The 17,453-nt window shown below is 44.2% G+C and overlaps 1 protein-coding gene across 13 annotated transcripts in view; it reads right to left on the bottom strand.

Annotated features, from left to right (window-relative positions):
- Nucleotides 1–17,453, bottom strand: part of lama2 (laminin, alpha 2) — a 140,415-nt gene that overhangs the window by 80,931 nt on the left and 42,031 nt on the right. For all 13 annotated transcript variants that reach the window (XM_036975718.1, XM_036975723.1, XM_036975720.1 and 10 more), the window contains exons 12-13: nt 16,149–16,325; nt 2,338–2,439 (exon numbers count right to left, since the gene is read on the bottom strand). In XM_036975718.1, coding sequence (XP_036831613.1) covers nt 2,338–2,439; nt 16,149–16,325 — 279 coding nt within the window. The remainder of the gene's footprint in view (nt 1–2,337; nt 2,440–16,148; nt 16,326–17,453) is intronic.

Raw genomic sequence — 17,453 nt, 5'->3', positions numbered from 1 at the left:
AAATGGTGGTGTACTGGGAAGGATGGATTAGTCTTTGGACATCTGAGGGGAGGAATTCATATTAGTGTGATTGGTTGATTTGACGATGCACTTGGAGTCCAGTACAAATTGGAGGAGGCTATATGTAAAGTACCAGTCAAAAGTTTGGACACACCTACTCATTCCAGGGTTTTTCTTCGTTTTTACTATTTTCTACATCTAAACTATGAAAAACCACATATGGAATCATGTAGTAACTAAAAAAGTGTTAAACACATTATAATAGATTTTAGATTCTTCAAAGTAGTCCCCTTTTGTCTTGACAACATCTTTGCACACTCTTGGCATTATTTCAACCAGCTTCAGCTGGAATGCTTTTCCAACAGTTGAATGAGTTCCCACATATGCTGAGCACTTGTTGGCTACTTTTCCTTCACTCTGCGGTCCAACTCATCCCAAACCATCTCAATTGGGTTGAGGTCGGGTGATTGTGGAGGCCAGGTCATCTGATGCTGCACTCCATCACTCTCCTTCTTGGTCAAATAGCCCTTACAGAGCCTGGAGGTGTGTTTTGGGTCATTGTCCCGTTGAAAAACAAATGATAGTTCCACTAAGTGCAAACCAGATGGGATGGCGTATCACTGCAGAATGCTGTGGTAGCCATGCTAGTTAAGTGTGCCTTGAATTTTAAATAAGTCACTGACAGTGGCACCAGCAAAGCACCCCCACACCATCACACCTCCTCTTCCATGATTCATGGTGGGAACCACACATGCAGAGATCTTCCATTCACCTACTCTGCGTCTCACAAAGACACCGCGGTTGGAACCAAAAATCTCAAAATTGGACTCATCAGACCAAAGGACAGATTTCCATGTTCATTGCTCGTGTTTCTTGGCCCAAGCAAGTCTCTTCTTATTATTGATGTCCTTTAGTAGTGTTTTCTTTGCAGCAATTCAACCACGAAGGCCAGAGTCATGCAGTCTCCTCTGAACAGTTGATGTTGAGATGTGTCTGCTACTTGAACTCAGTGAAGCATTCATATGGGCTGCAATTTCGGAGGTGCAATTAACTCTAATGAACTTATCCTCTGCATTAGAGGTAACTCTGGGTCTTCCTTTCCTATGGCGGTCCTCATGAGAGCCAGTTTCATCATAGTGCTTGATGGTTTTTGCGACTGCACTTGCACTTTCAAAGTTCTTGAAATCTTCTGGATTGACTGACCTTCATGTCTTAAAGTAATGATGTTTATCTTTGCTTATTTGAGCAGTTCTTGCTATAATATGGACTTGGTCTTTTACCAAATAGGACTATCTTCTGTATACCACCCCTACCTTGTCACAACACAACTGACTGGCTCAAACACATTAAGAAGGAAATAAATTCCACAAATGAACTTTTAACTGGGCACACCTGTTAATTTAAATGCATTCCAGGTGACTACCTCATGAAGCTGGTTGAGAGAATGGCAAGAGTGTGCAAAGCTGTCATCAAGGCAAAGGGTGGCTACTTTGATTTGATTTGTATTGATTTATATTTTGATCTATATTTTGATTTGTTTAACCCTTTTTTGGTTACATATGTGTTGCTTCATAGTGTTGATGTCTTCACTATTATTCTACAACGTAGAAAATAGTAAAACTAAAGAAAAACCCTGGAATGAGTAGGTGTGTCCAAACTTTTTACTGGTACTGTAAAACAGTATATAGAATTTTTATGTTTTCCACTTGGTCCTCCAACCAATGGTGGTGTTGGGAAATAAATAAAAAGAGGATCAGAAATGTGCAACTAATGTTATTTTATAGACTAAACTGTCTGTTAGTTTCATAGCTGATCTATCCTCATAATTATTATTTTTTAAAGATACCCTCTGTGAGAAAGATAGATAGAGCTCTGCCATGGGGACCAGCAGGAATGTGTAAAACAACGCATATGGGACACAAAAGACTGCAGCGCTACTAAGCTGAGCTCATTTCTGGAGGATCAGCTAATGACAGCCAGATGCTGTCAAACACTATGAGCCCACACGCACGCATACGCACACACACGCACACACACACACAGACACACATACACAGACACGCACACACACAGATTATCCACAACACATTGCTTTGCGCCGAACCACTTTTTAAATGAAACCAGACATAGCATTCAGACATGTCTGGAGTGAACTTCAAAAAATGCTGAAAGGATCTTTGAAACTGAAATGGGACATGTCACATGATCAGTCTAGACCAATCAGGTTGAACATTACTTGGAACAACATTCTCTATGGGAGCACTTGCTCTATGAAGGAGTTTGTGTTGGCACCTAACCTAACACATGTAATCGCATAATGAGACTATTAGCACTTACCTCTATTATGACATTAGGAGAAGAGTTAACCCTGATGTCCTGGTCTTTCTCCCCTGCATCATATGAGACTGTATAGACAAGACTTCCTCCATAGGCTGGGAGCTGTAAACAAACAGAAGTCAACATTTTATGTACTGTGCACAGTGAAAGTTTACACACCCCTTGCAGAGCTTTCAAATTTTGTCACTTTAAAATAAATCACATTTTTTTCTACTAATCTACACAACCTGCTCCACATTTTAAAAATGAAAAAAAGTATTACAGAACATTTTCTGAATTAATTAAAGGTAGAAAACAAAGATGTCTTGATTGCGTATTTCTTCACACCCCAGAGTTAATACTTGGTGGAAGAACCTTTGGCAGCAATTACAGCTGTGAATCATTTTGAATAAGATTATACCAACTTTCCACAACTCTTAAGGCAACATATAGTGTTGTGATGCAAAAATTCTAGCAAATAAATAGTGCATAGGACTAAAAAGGTATTGTCAGATATTTTTCATCCTAATCAGACAGAATTTTTACATGGACGATAATTTGAGATGATATTAAACAAGTCCTGGAAACAATAGAACACTATGAAAAATCCAAGAAACCAGACCTGGTATTCATAGCTGACTTGGAATATATATATATATATACAGGAATTTTCGAGTGGAGTAAAACAAGGTTGTCAACTATCTGCATATCTATTTATTATGGCCATTGAAATGCTATAAAAATCAGATCCAACAGTAATATCAAGGGGATAGAAATCCAGGGCTTAAAAACAAAAGTGTCATTGCACGCTGATGATTAATGTTTTCTTTTAAATCCACAATTTGAATCCCTCCACAGCCTCATAGAGGATCTAGATAATGTTCTAATTCATATCCTGAAAGAATAGATAAGATCTTGCTACCATGGGAAAAAAAATACCTGTCTATTTGTGGAAAAATCGCCCAGATGAACTCTTTAGTCATATCCCAGAAATTAGGTTTGCAGAAGTCTAAGGAGGGTTTTCCTCTAACTTTTTACCTGGGCTTTGCTCCTTTCAGATTTATTTTCATCCTGACAATCTGCCCAGTCCTTGCCAATGACAAGCATACCAATAACATCATGCTGCCAACACAATACTTGAAAATACAAAGGGATCAATAACATTTCATTCAGTCCATATTACTGGCCTGCATGACAAAGTGAAAATAAGAAAGCCTGTGTTAAAAAAAATCCATTTCAAAACATCCATTCTGTTTGCAACAAGGCTGTTAAGTAATACTGCACGACGACATGGCATATAAATTAACATTTTGGCCTAAATTAAAAACCACTGGTTTGGGTCAAATCCATTACAAGACAACACAGAGTAAAAATCTCTTTATTTTCCTGTTATGGGTTTGCTTGTCATTGGCAGGGACTGAGGAGTTTGTTAGGATGAAAATGAATCTGAAAGGAGCAAAGCCCATGTAAAAGTTAGATGAAAACCCTCCTTAGACTTCTGCAAACCTAACTCTGGGATAAAGTTGTATTTCTCAGCTAGACAATTACACAAAATGTAATGCCAAAGACACACCAGAATGGCTTCCCAAAGGTGTTGAGTGTTCCTGAATGGTCCAGTCTCAGTCATGTTTAAATTTGCTTGAAAATCAGAGAAAGGGTTCGAATTTTGCTGTCCATCACTGATTCCCAACCAAATTTTACGAGCTTGAGCAATTTTGACAAAAACAATGGATATACTGTATGTTGTCGTAACAGTTGTGCAGTTTATCGAATCTTATTCCAAATTATTCACAGCTGTAATGGCTGCCAAAGGTGCTTACATCAAGTGAGTGGAGACATATCCAATTATGATATTTTAGTTCTACAACTTTCTTTCACTTTGAATGTGTGAAGTAGGTTTGTAGATATGTAGGAAAATGTGAAAAATCTGAAAAGGTTCAAGGTGGTGCAGACATTCGATAGGCCGTAAGAGTTGTGCACGGTTTGTACAAATATTTTCAAAATAATTCACAGCTGTAATGGTTGCCAAAGGTGCTTCCACCAAGTATTACCCCTGAGGTGTGAAGACAATGCAATCAATACATCTTTATTTTTTATTAACTTGGAAAATGATTTTCAAAAATGATTTCACTTAGAAAATGGGGAGTAGGTTGTGTAGATAGGTGGGGAAAATCAAATTGTATTCTCTTGTGAAGATAGTGCAAGGGGTGTTCGTACAGTTGAAGTCGGAAGTTTACCTTAGCCAAATACATTTAAACTCAGTTTTTCACAATTCCTGACATTTAATCCTAGTAAATATTCCCTTTCTTAGGTCAGTTAGGATCACCACTTTATTTTAAGAATGTGAAATGTCAGAATAATAGAGAGAATTATTTATTTCAGTTTTTATTTCTTTCATCACGTTCCCAGTGGGTCAGAAGTTTACATACACTTAATTTAGTATTTGGTAGCATTGCCTTTAAATTGCTTAACTTGGGTCAAATCTTTCGGGTAGCCTTCCACAAGCTTCTCACAATAAGTTGTGTGAATTTTGGCCTGAGAGAGCTGGTGTAACTGAGTCAGGTTTGTAGGCCTCCTTGCTCGCACACCCCTTTTTCAGTTCTGCCGACACATTTTCTATAGGATTGAGGTCAGGGCTTTGTGATGGCCACTCCAATACCTTGACTTTGTTGTCCTTAAGCCTTTTTGCCACAACTTTGGAAGTATGTTTGGGGTCATTGTTCATTTGGAAGACCCATTTGCGACCAAGCTTTAACTTCCTGACTGATGTCTTGAGATGATGCTTCCCTATATCACTATCATTTTCCTCTCTCATGATGCCATTTATTTTGTGAAGTGCACCAGTCCCTCCTGCAGCAAAGCACCCCCATAACATGATGCTGCCACCCCCGTGCTCCACGGTTGGAATAGTGTTCTTCGGCTTGCAAGCCTCCCCCTTTTTCCTCCAAACATAACGATGGTCATTATGGCCAAACAGTTCTATTTTTGTTTCATCAGACCAGAGGACATTTCTCCAAAAAGTACGATCTTCGTCCCCATGTGCAGTTGCAAACCGTAGTCTGGCTTTTTTATGGTGGTTTTGGGGCAGTGGCATCTTCCTTGCAGAGCAGCCTTTCAGGTTATGTCGATATAGGACTCATTTTACTGTGGATATAGATACTTTTGTACCTGTTTCCTCCAGCATCTTCACAAGGTCCTTTGCTGTTGTTCTGGGATTGATTTGCACTTTTCGCACCAAAGTACGTTCATCTCTAGGAGACGGAAAGCGTCTCCTTCCTAGGTGATATGACGGCTGCGTGGTCCCATGCTGTTTATACTTGCGTACTATTGTTTGAACAGATGAACGTGGTACCTTCAGGCGTTTGGAAACTGCTCCCAAGAATGAACCAGACTTGTGAAGGTCAACAACAAAAAACTTCTGAGGTCTTGGCTGATTTCTTTTGATTTTCCTATGATGTCAAGCAAAGAGGCATTGAGTTTGAAGGCAGGCCGTGAAATACATCCACAGGTACACCTCCAATTGACTCAAATGTTGTCAATTAGCAGAAGCTTCTAAAGCCATTACATAATTTTCTGGAATTTTCCAAGCTGTTTAAAGGCACAGTCAACTTAGTGTATGTAAACTTCTGACCCACTGGAATTGTGATATGGTGAATTATGAGTGAAATAATCTGTCTGTAAACAATTATTGGAAAAATGACTTGTGTCATCCACAAAGTAGATGTCCTAACCGACTTGCCAAAACTATATTTTGTTAACAAGAAATTTTTGGAGTGGTTGAAAAACACGTTTTAATGACTCCAACCTAAGTGTATGTAAAACTTCCGACTTCAACTGTATGTGTATAACGACTGTATATGATAACTTGCACTGTATAGAACAGAGCGTCTTACCGCCATCAAATGCACTTTTACAGTTTAATAGCATGTAAAGACAAGGACCAAGATTAGGTCTGCATGCATAGTGAGGGTTATAGGAGTTATTGCTTTAGTACTTAGCTTGGATATAATACTTAGCTAAAATGATCTAGAGTCCCCTTTAAAACCCAGTGAAGTGTGAAATGACCCAACACCACCAACAAATCTCCACTCCTCTTCGGTGACATTACGAGCTGTGTGTAATGATCGTTAAGGGACAGGTTTTTATAGCGGGACACACTACCCATGCCTGGCAGTAATACTGACGAGGCTGTACTAGACAAGATGCATTACAATCAGCTTTTAAACAAAGATCCTTAAAGATGGACACAGTTACAGGCACTGTGCTCTTGAAGATTAGGATGCCTAGTTTGCCACTGCCACAAGTGTGTTTTGTTCCAATGATGACTGCATTCCTAAAATGTAGGGCGTCTTGTCTGTACAGTTGAGCACACATTCTCGGATCCAGGACAGTCTAACCTCCTTTGTATTTGTGTATCTTTGTTTTTCTTTCTTTCTGCTTCATCTTCTCTCCTCTGGCTCCAGCTCTCCAAACAAAGCAAAGATGTGTGTTGTGTTTTTCCTGCTAGAAAGGGGCCCTCTTATCTTGGTGTTATTGAGCTGCTCTCTTTTCCTCTCCTGGCCCCCTGCTGAGGCTGTAGCAGGGAGCTCGTGGGGCTTTGCTGTGTTGAATGAAAGGCCCTGTCGTTATCTGACCTGGGAGAACCTAAGACTAGACTGGACCTGGAGGGCAAACCACTTCCCACTCAGCACTTATCAGAGGGGCCTTGAGTTTTCCCTGACCAAGAGACCTGTATAGGATATAACTAGGGACCAGAGTTGTTCCTGGTTAGAAGCCTATGGGGCTTCCGAGTGGCGCAGCAGCCTAAGGCACTGCATCTCAGTGCTAGAGGCGTCACTACAGGCCCTGGTTCGATTCCATGCTGTATCACAACTGGCCGTGATTGGGAGTCCCATAGGGTAGTGTACAATTGACCCGGGTTAGGGTTTGGATGGTGTAGGCCGTCATTTTAAATAATTTGTTCTGAACTGACTTGCCTAGTTAAATAAATAATTAAAAGCACCATCCACACCCTGGTTAGAAGACCAGCCACAGCAGGGAGCTACATACACCCAGAGCTCACTTCAGCAGCACCAAAGCACAACATCTATTCATTTGTGTTGTCAAACCATTGGTTTTGGCATCGCTGAGCAAAAGCATGCGTCAGCACACCACTCGTGGCAAAGTTCTAATCCTCCTGTAAATAGCGTCAGAAACACACAACAAGACACACATCAATAAACCATCCATGTCGCAGTAGGATGTCTTTGTCTGGGAAACATAACAAGAGCTCCTCAGATACAATCGTATATCTCACAATCCTACTGGAGCACAGTGGCTGATTCTGAACAACCATAGTAAATTGTATTTTGCGACACGAGGACAGATTGAGTTACAGGACAAATAAAGAGAGCGCTGCGAAGAGAGGACTTTGGGGTTCGGATACACTTTTATACATCACAGGGGAGGCCGTGTTAAAACAGAGACCGAGAGACAGAGTTGCCAGCCATCCCACACCAAATATGCCCAGACAAAAGATGGAGCGAGAGAGCGGGAAAGACAAAAACAGAGGAGGGGGTAATCAGGGCCCATCTTTCAGGAAATGAACAACAGACCATCCAACCTTCCGCTGGGCTTCTGAAAACAAGAGTCGCACCGTGACCCCGGGAAGAGTCGCACCGTGACCCCGGGAACCCGTAGATCCTGACATCTGTTCCCCCATTACGAGCTCTGGCTCTGTTGACATTAATATCCAGGAGGCATCAATGTGTGTTTTCCCACCGGCCACCCACAGGAATGCTATAAAGAGGGGGCTCTGCTCAGATCCTCTGACTGTCTCCAATATGGGGTCCTGTTTTGTTTGTGCATAGTGGGTGATGATCCAAAACTAGGGCTTGGAAACACGGACATCTGGGGAACACTTTAACTGGCCCCAATGAGACAGTCCAAAGTGAAAAGATCTGGGGCAGAGACTAAATGCTGACTCAAAAGCTACAAGAATTTCCCTACTTGCTTGTCCATCTGTAACCAATACCATTTGTTTGGGTTGCTGTGCTTTATGGAAACATTTCCGCCATGTTTTTCTAAAGTATTTGGGGTAGACGTAGATCAGAAGAACTAAGCAATTTAACTAAAACAGTTGGAGTATCATTAAAATAATTGGCAAGTACTGTATAAGCAAGCACACATCTTGTTTCTAAGCAACCCACACATTTATAATAGAGTTCTGTTCTAAAAAAAAAAACTCTAAACAAACACACAAACAAAAGACGATCCACTTATGAAAAAAGCTCCAGTATCTGCTGAATGAGCACACAGCTTTGGAGGCTTCCTTGTTGCAGTTCATCAGACATTTAAGTGGCAGAGCCTGGAAATGGGGCAGTTTGTGCCCTGCAGCCTCTGCCCCTGCAGTGTGGTAGAGTAGAGTAGAGGGAGTGGAGGGACGACCACGGTGTGTTAGCCACAGCATGCAGTCTGGAGCTGCAGTCTGGGACAGGCTAGGAGTGGCTGAATATCCTCCTCTCAACTGTCAAGTGGGACAGAGGAGTACAGTATAACAGTGTCTACTCAGAGCTCTGTTAGAATCCTATAGGTGGCGCTCTCTCAGTCTTTAGTCTATAGGTCCCCAGTGAATACTACCTCGTACAGGGGGCCCAGCCCACAAATGAAGCCCCCCCCCCACACACACACACAGTAAATAAATACATTCATATGGGTAAAACAATCATTGGCACCCACCCATGCATATTCTCTTGGGCACTCGGCGCTCCGTCGGCCTTGTCAATCTGAAGGCGAGGGGTAATGGCCCCCGCTCCTCACTGGGAGAAAGTGCTGAAGTGTGTACTCAGGCAAGCGCTACCGAGATGGGTTCATTTATCATCATAATAGTCTATTACCCATGATAGGTCACAACTCAGTGAAGAGGCAGCCGCAGTAATTGGTGCTATTCCTTTCACTTTGCTTGGCCAGGGGAGGCAAGGAGGCAGCCCTCGGCACAAGGGCAATAGTCAATCAACACGTGGAGATTTCTGTCTAAAAAAGTTAATTTGAGATTTGTTTGCAGGTTTATGGGTTTTATTATCTCCTGTAAATTTGTCACCACATCCCCTGTTAAATGGAGAAGCAGGATATACGTGGTCAAGAATCAGTTCTAGAAGTTAAAGGAATAGGCAGCAATTAAGATGCATTTTTCCACTGATATGTCAAACAAGTGAATATACAGCTGTACACATTTATTTTATGGGGGCTATATTTGTGACGTGGTAAGTTTGGACCCAGATGCAGAGAAGCGACCAGACGAGGAATCAGTGGTTAAAGATAAACATAATACTTTACTGAGATACGGTAACCGTAGGATCACAGTACACTTGCTGGCGAGAACAACTTGGAGAGAAAGGAAAATGGGTTCAGTTTCTTGTCCTCCTCGTTCCACTGTGAAAGGACCACCCTTGCTCTGGTGTCCGAGGAATCCACCACCACCACAAAGGGACGAGTTGGATCAGAATGAATGAGGATGGGTCCAGAAGTGAAATGTACCTTGAGCTCCATGAATGTCCTGTCAGCCTTGGGGGTCCAGCAAAAACGGGTCTGGGACTTAGGGGTCAGGACCGTGAGAGGTGCCACCACACCAAAGTTGCATATAAAACACCTGTAAAAATTGGCAAACCCGAGGAAAAGCTGGACCTGCTTTATTGAGGTGGGACGGGGCCCGTCGGTGACCGCCTCAATCTTTACGGGGTCCATTTGGATGCCTGAGGTAGAGATAATGTGACCCAGGAAGTAAACCTTGGATACGTGGAACTCCCACTTCTCTATCTTGACATATAGTTGACTCTGCAGGAGGCTTCTCAGGACTTGGCGGACATGCATTATGTGTTCCAGAAGGGTCTTGGAGAAGATCAAGATGTTGTTGAGGTAAACGAAGACGAACTGATTCAACATATCCCTAAGGGTGTCATTGACCAATGCTTGAAAGACTGCCGGTGAGTTTGATAATCCGAAGGGTATGACTAAATACTCATTGTAGCCACTAGGGGTGTTAAAGGCAGTCTTCCACTCATCTCCCTCTCTGATTGTCACCAGATTGTAAGCGTTGTTGAGGTCCAGTTTGGTGAAGAATTGGGCCCCTTGGACCAACTCCAACGCGGAGGTCATCAGGGGTAGGGGGTAATGATTCTGGATCGTAATCTGGTTCAGCCCTCTGTAGTCGATTCAGGGATACAGGCCTCCATCCTTCTTACCCATGAAGAAGACTGCACCAGCTGGGGATGTAGAGGGGCGAATGAAACCGGCCTCCAGCAACTCCCTGATGTAATTGTCCATGACTGCTGCGTCAGAGGTCAGGAGGGAGTACAGACGACCCCAGGGAGGGGTGGTGCCGGGTAGGAGTTCTATGGCACAGTCATAAGGATGGTGAGGGGGAAGGGTGGCGGCCTGCCTCTTACTGAAAGCCTCCTGGAGGTCAAAGTATTTGGGAGGGAGAGTGGAAAAGTCTTGGTCTTCAAGGGATGCAGGAGGAAATGGCGAGGCTCTTGGTGGGGGTCTTAGACATAGACTTACCCCAGTCTAGTAGGTGTCCCATGGACCAGGAAACTAGTGGGTTATATAGCACTAGCCAGGGTACCCTAGGATAAGGGGGTTCTCGGGAGCAGTGATCAACAGAAAACTAAGTCTCAGAGTTTCACCCCAACCTGCAATAGAATGGGCTTGTTCTGATATTCCACCTGACCGGAGCCAATAGGGCATCAATCTGCTGAGGGATTGGACATTTCACGCAGGGGATCTGTAACTCTGGCGAAGTCTTGATCAATGAAATTATCCACGGCCCCAGAGTCCACAAAAGCTGGAATCTGGTGCTGATGGTTGTCCCAGTGGAGGGTTGCGGGTAGTAATAGATGGTGATTGGGTAGCCGGAAGGTACCTGCACAGCTCGTCAGGGTCTCCCCCTGTCCTGGCAAGCAGCAGCCTTCGCGCATTCACCTGTCATGCTCTTGTGGGCTCAGATGTGTGCAACCCAGCTGCATGGGATCCTCCATACTGGGCTTGGTGGGCTTGGTATGTTCAGGAAACCGGAATGCTGGAATGCTGTCAAAAGGGCATTGTCTCACCCGTTTCCGGATGTGGTTGTCAATCAGGGACTCAAGGTCCTCTCCCAGTTCCCGAGCGGCTAGTTCATCTTTGATGGAGTTAGACAGACCCTGGTGGAAAGTGGTAACCAGTGCCTCCGTATTCCACCCACTCTCAGCTGCAAGGGTGCAGAACTCAAGGACCTGTAAGATGGTGGCTGCTGTTCTCATACCACCATTGCACATGCCAGGGCCTTGCCCGAGAGTAGAGGGATGATGTAGGTGTGAAACGAGAAAGACTGTAGCTCGAACACCAGAGAACACTGGGTGAGGAACTCCTTGCATCCTCCTGGGTGGCCGTGATACCGCTCAGGGGCTGGGATCTTGGGTTCCCGGTGCAGGTTCCCTGGATGAACCACAATGACATCTGTAGCACTGGGCGATGAGACATGGGCATTGGCCCCTTCTGGGTTGGGGCCGTGCCGGGGTTGGAGGGACTTGGCAAGTGCCCGAAGGGTCCCGGAGAATTGGGAGAGCTGTTCTTGCTGCCGTCCTAACAGTGCTCCTTGGTGGGCTACCACATTCCGGATATGGGTGATGTCTGCTGGGTCCATGTTGTGGCAGAAGCTCGCTGTGACGTGGTAAGGTTGGAACCAGGTGCAAAGAAGAGACCAGACAAGGAATCAGTGGTTAAGGATAAACATAATGCTTTACTGAGATACGTTAGCCGCAGGATCCCAGTAGACTTGAAAAAACAACAAACACTACGTCTCGAAAACTCACTCAGGAAACAAACGCACAAGGGAAACAATTCGAGCTTCTGCAAAAGGCCACAGAAAACACACCTCTTTTAACAGAGACACAATCATGAACTAATAAGACACACCTGAGTCCAATAAAAGTCTCTAGGGCGGTCTCTACCACCCTCTGGTGCCAGGAGTAACCATGGCAACATTGTGTTAACTTCATTCTAATTACTGTGTGGTGGTAATCTGATCTGTTTTACCTGAATCTTAAGAACTCTAACTCAACAATGATACAAACTAAGTGAGTTTATGATGGAGCTGGAGGGGAGGGCTGTTGTCTTATCGGCTCTTAACCAACCATGTTATTTTGTTAGTTTTTTCGCGTTGTTAGTTTGGTACATAATGTTACTGCTACTGTCTCTTATGACCAAAAAGAGATTCTGGACACCAGAACTGCGATTGCTCACCTCAAACTGGACGAAGAGTTCTTCTTCAATGAGTCGGACGGGAGGGATATACTACTACAGAAACTCGACCAGGCCCAGATCCCTGTGATTCGCTGGAGAAGGAAACGGAACTTTGTGTGGAAAGATCAGGGTGCCTTGCGAAGATCAGGTGACGAGTGGCTAATCTGCCCTTGCCTTCCATCCTGCATGTATATCCTACCAACGTGACATTAAAAACTGTAATATCTTGTGTTTCACCGGGTAGTGGCTGAGCGACGACATTAAGAACATACAGCTGGCGGGTTATTAACTGCATCATCAGGGCAGAACAGCAGCCTCTGGTAAGACACGGGCGGGGGCCTATGTATATATATGAACAACAGCTGGTGCACAATATCTAAGGAAGTCTCAAGGTTTTGCTCGCCTGAGGTAGAGTATCTCATGATAAGCTGTAGACCAAACTATCTACCTAGAGTTTTCATCTGTATTTTTCGTGGGTGTCTACATACCACCACAGACCGATGCTGACACTAAAATCGTGCTCAATGAGCTGTATTCCGACCATAAGCGAACAGGAAAATGCTCTTCCAGAGGCGGTGCTCCTACTGGCCGTGGACTTTAATGCAGGGAATCTTAAATATGTTTTACCTCATTTCTACCAGCATGTTAAATGTGCAACCACACACAGAGACGTGTACAAAGCTCTCCCTCGCCCTCCATTTGGCAAATCTGACCATAATTCTATCCTCCTGATTCCTGCTTACAAGCAAAAACTAAAGCAGGAAGCACCAGGGACTCGGTCTAGAAAAAAGTGGTCAGATGAAGCAGATGCTAAACTACAGGACTGTTTTGCTAGCACACACTGGAATATGTTCCGGGATTCTTCCGATGGCATTGAGGAGTACACCACCTCTGTCACCAGCTTTATCAATAAGTGCATTGAGGACGTCATCCCCACAGTGACTGTACGTACATACCCAAACCAGAAGCGATGGATTTGAACATTTGCACTGAGCTAAAGGGTAGAGCTGCCACTTTCAAGGAGCGGGACTCTAACCTGGAAGCTTATAAGAAATCCCGCTATGCCTCCGACGAACCATAAAACAGGCAAAGCATCAATACAGGACTAAGATTGAATCGTACTACACTGGCTCCGACGCCCGTCGGATGTGGCAGGTCTTGCAAACTATTACAGACTACAAAGGGAAGTGCAGCTGAGCAGCTGAGCAGCCCAGTGACATGAGCCTAACAGATCAGCTAAATAACTTCTATGCTCGCTTCGAGGCAAGTAACACTGAAACATGCATGAGAACATCAGCTGTTCCAGATGACTGTGTGATCAAGCTCTCCGCAGCCGATGTGAGTAAGATCTTCAAACAGGTCAACATTCACAAGGCCGCAGGGCCAGACAGATTACCAGGATGTGTACTCCGAGCATGCGCTGACCAACTGGGAAGTGTCTTCACTGACTTTTTCAACCTCTCCCTGTCTGAGTCTGTAATACCGACACATTTCAAGTAGACCACTATAGTCCCTGTACCCAAAAACACTATGTTTACCTGCCTAAATGACATGTCTTTAGCCATTAAATACTTTGAGAGGCTGGTCAGGACTCACATCAACACCATTATCCCAGAAACCCTAGACACACTCCAATTTGCATACCACACCAACAGATCCACAGATGACGCAATCTCTATTGCACTCTACACTGCCCTTTCCCACCTGGAGAAAAGGAACACCTATGTGAGAATGCTATTAATTGACTACAGCTCAGCATTCAACACCATAGTGCCCTCAAAGCTCATCAATAAGCTAAGGATCCTGAGACTAAACACCTCCCTCTGCAACTGGATCCTGGACTTCCTGACGGGCCGCTCTCAGGTGGTCAGGGGAGGTAACAACACATCCGCCACACTGATCCTCAACATGGGGGCCTCTCAGGTGTTGCGTGCTCAGTCCCCTCCTGTACTCCCTGTTCACTCATGACTGTATGGCCAGGCACAACTCCAACACCATCAAGTTAGCTGATGTCACAACATTGGTAGGCACAGCAAGACAGTCATGAAGAGGGCACGACTAAACTTAATGCCCCTCAGGAGACTGAAAAGATTTGGCATGGGTCCTCAGATCCTCAAAAGGTTTTACAGCTGCACCATCGGGAACATCCTGACGGGTTGCATCACTGCCTGGTCATTGCCTGGTATGCATCACTGCCTGGTATGGAAACTGCTCGGCCTCTAACCGCAAGGCACTACAGAGGGTAGTGTGTACGGCCCACTACATTACCAGGGCCAAGCTTCCTGTCATCCAGGACCTCTACACCAGGCAGTGTCAGAGGAAGGCCCTAAAAATTGTCAAAGACTCCAGCCACCCTAGTCACAGACTGTTCTCTCTGCTACCGCACGGCAAGCGGTACTGGAGCGCCAATTCTAGGTCCAAAAGGCTCCTAAATAGCTTCTACCCCCAAACCATAAGACTCATGAACAGCTAATCAAATGGCTACCCCATCTGGAACGCTGCTGCTACTCTCTGTTATTATCTATGCATAGTCACTTTAATAACTCTACCTACATGTACATATTGCCTCAATTACCTCGACACCAGTGTTCCCCGTACATTGACATTGACTCTGTACCCCCTGTATATAGCCCCGCTATTGTCATTTTCTGCTGCTCTTAAATGATTTGTTATTCTTATCTCTTTTTTTCCTTCTTTTTTTTCTTCTTAAAACTGCATTGTTGATAAAGGGCTTGTAATTAAGCATTTCACTGTAAGGTCTACTACACCTGTTGTATTCGGCTCATGTGAGAAACAAAATTTGATTTGATTTGAACTCTATTTGGAGAGGGAAGGACATAGTAAACAGAAACAAGCCTCCCCCAAATACATAAAGCCCGAAAGAACGAGACCCGTGTGCCGTCATAAACTCTGGTAGGAACTGGAGCGAAATGTAACAATTTCTCTTTTCCATTAGAAACGAGGCTGTCACTTTTAATGCATGTCACAATGGTGATAATTCACGAGATGAAACATGGCACCACGGACGTACAGGAGTAATTGTGTTGGGCTTTGAGCGTCACGTTAGCATGAGAGAATTCTCTGCTTCAGTGTCTGATCCTTTTACTGAAATCCTGCTTGACTGCCTTACACACGCACGCACACGCACGCACGCACACACACACACACACACACACACACACACACACACACACACACACACACAAACACACAGACACACATACATTAGTTCTCTATTGTGGACCCCTATATAAAGCTCATAATGATGTGATGTGCCTTTTTGACATTAGGGAGAGCAGAGTAAATCGTCATGCATGAAGACGTTTGTGAGAGAAAAAAATATATTATTACAGAGTTCATGGAGCGAAGCATTGCTTTCCCCCAGAATGCAGTGAGAGGAAAATAATGAGTTAGAGACAATGGGATGGGAAGACATGCAAAGGCTATGAGGAGAAGAGGGAAGAAACTAATAAAGAGTCAAACTTAAGACTGAACAATAGTTTGTGTGTGTGTGTGTGTGTGTGTGTGTGTGTATGTGGTGTGGTGTGTGATAAAGAGGGCTGTTGTGGGCTGACCTTGTTGCCCAGGTACTCTCCAGGTGCGCTCCAGTAGTAGATAGCAGGAAGGTGTCTCCTGGCTTCCTGGTTATCGATCCTGAGTGTCTGGGACCTGTCTCTGTCTCTGCTGGCGGCGGGCCACACCTTCCCCTCCCCATCCTCTGCTGTGAGGGACCAGCCGGCCATGGATGTCTCCTGAACAGAAACACATAGCATATGGGTTTGGTTCTATCAATGCATGCAGAAAGCGTCTCACTGTTTATGACACTATGATATGTCCTTGTTATGGCAGTGTTATGTAACCCTTATGATGGAGGAAAAAAATGTTCTCTGCATTGTTGGGAAGGGCTCGTTAGTACGCATTTCACTGTTAGTCTACACCTGTTGTTTACGAAATAAAATGTTTCTTTGATTTGTGATTTGTCCCTTTAAATATTGAGATGTTCTGCTTCTGGCTTTACCATGCAGTGTTGCCTACGTATTGCCATCAACTGTCATTAAAACTGTGACAATCCCAAAACACTCATTTGCTATTTTCCCCCTCCAATGAACACAGAGACGACTCTTCCTGGGTCGAGATAAGTATCGAAAAACATATTCCACAGTCCGATTTTGGTTGAGATATTTTTCGGTGATTTATATTCTTTATGTGCGAGGCAGAGGAAAATACATCATGGTTTGACACCACTTGGCTTCCCTCTTCCTTAAATCACAATGAACACTCTTGTCTGGCAGCCTGCGATTTATACGACAGACGCTTCCCCTTGCCAGGCTATGATCATGTTTGTTTTTTTTCTAGTCGCTCTCATTTTTTTCTTCAATAGATCTGCCAAGTGAATATCCTCAAATGTGGAATAAAGTGCCTTTTCCTCATGTTTTTTACATTAACCTTGTGTGTGTGTGTGTGTGTGTGTGTGTGTGTGTGTGTGTAATGACCTGTACCTCTCTCCATCCTAATGACCTGTACCTCTCTCCATCCTAATGACCTGTACCTCTCTGTACCTCTCTCTATCCTAATGATCTGTACCTCTCTGTACCTCTCTCTATCCTAATGACCTGTACCTCTCTCCATCCTAATGACCTGTACCTCTCTGTACCCCTCTCCATCCTAATGACCTGTACCTCTTTGTACCTCTCTCCATCCTAATGACCTGTATGGAGAGGTACAGGTCATTAGGATGGAGAGAGGTACAGAGGGGTACAGAGAGGTGCAGGTCATTAGGATGGAGAGAGGTACAGAGAGGTACAGGTCATTAGGATGGAGAGAGGTACATAGAGGTACAGGTCATTAGGACGGAGAGAGGTACAGAGAGGTACAGAGAG

This window comes from Oncorhynchus mykiss, chromosome 4 (assembly GCF_013265735.2).
Source record: "Oncorhynchus mykiss isolate Arlee chromosome 4, USDA_OmykA_1.1, whole genome shotgun sequence".
NCBI lineage: Eukaryota > Metazoa > Chordata > Actinopteri > Salmoniformes > Salmonidae > Oncorhynchus > Oncorhynchus mykiss.
The sequence above is the reverse complement of the archived record's forward strand: the minus strand, read 5'-3'. Positions and strand labels throughout refer to the sequence as shown.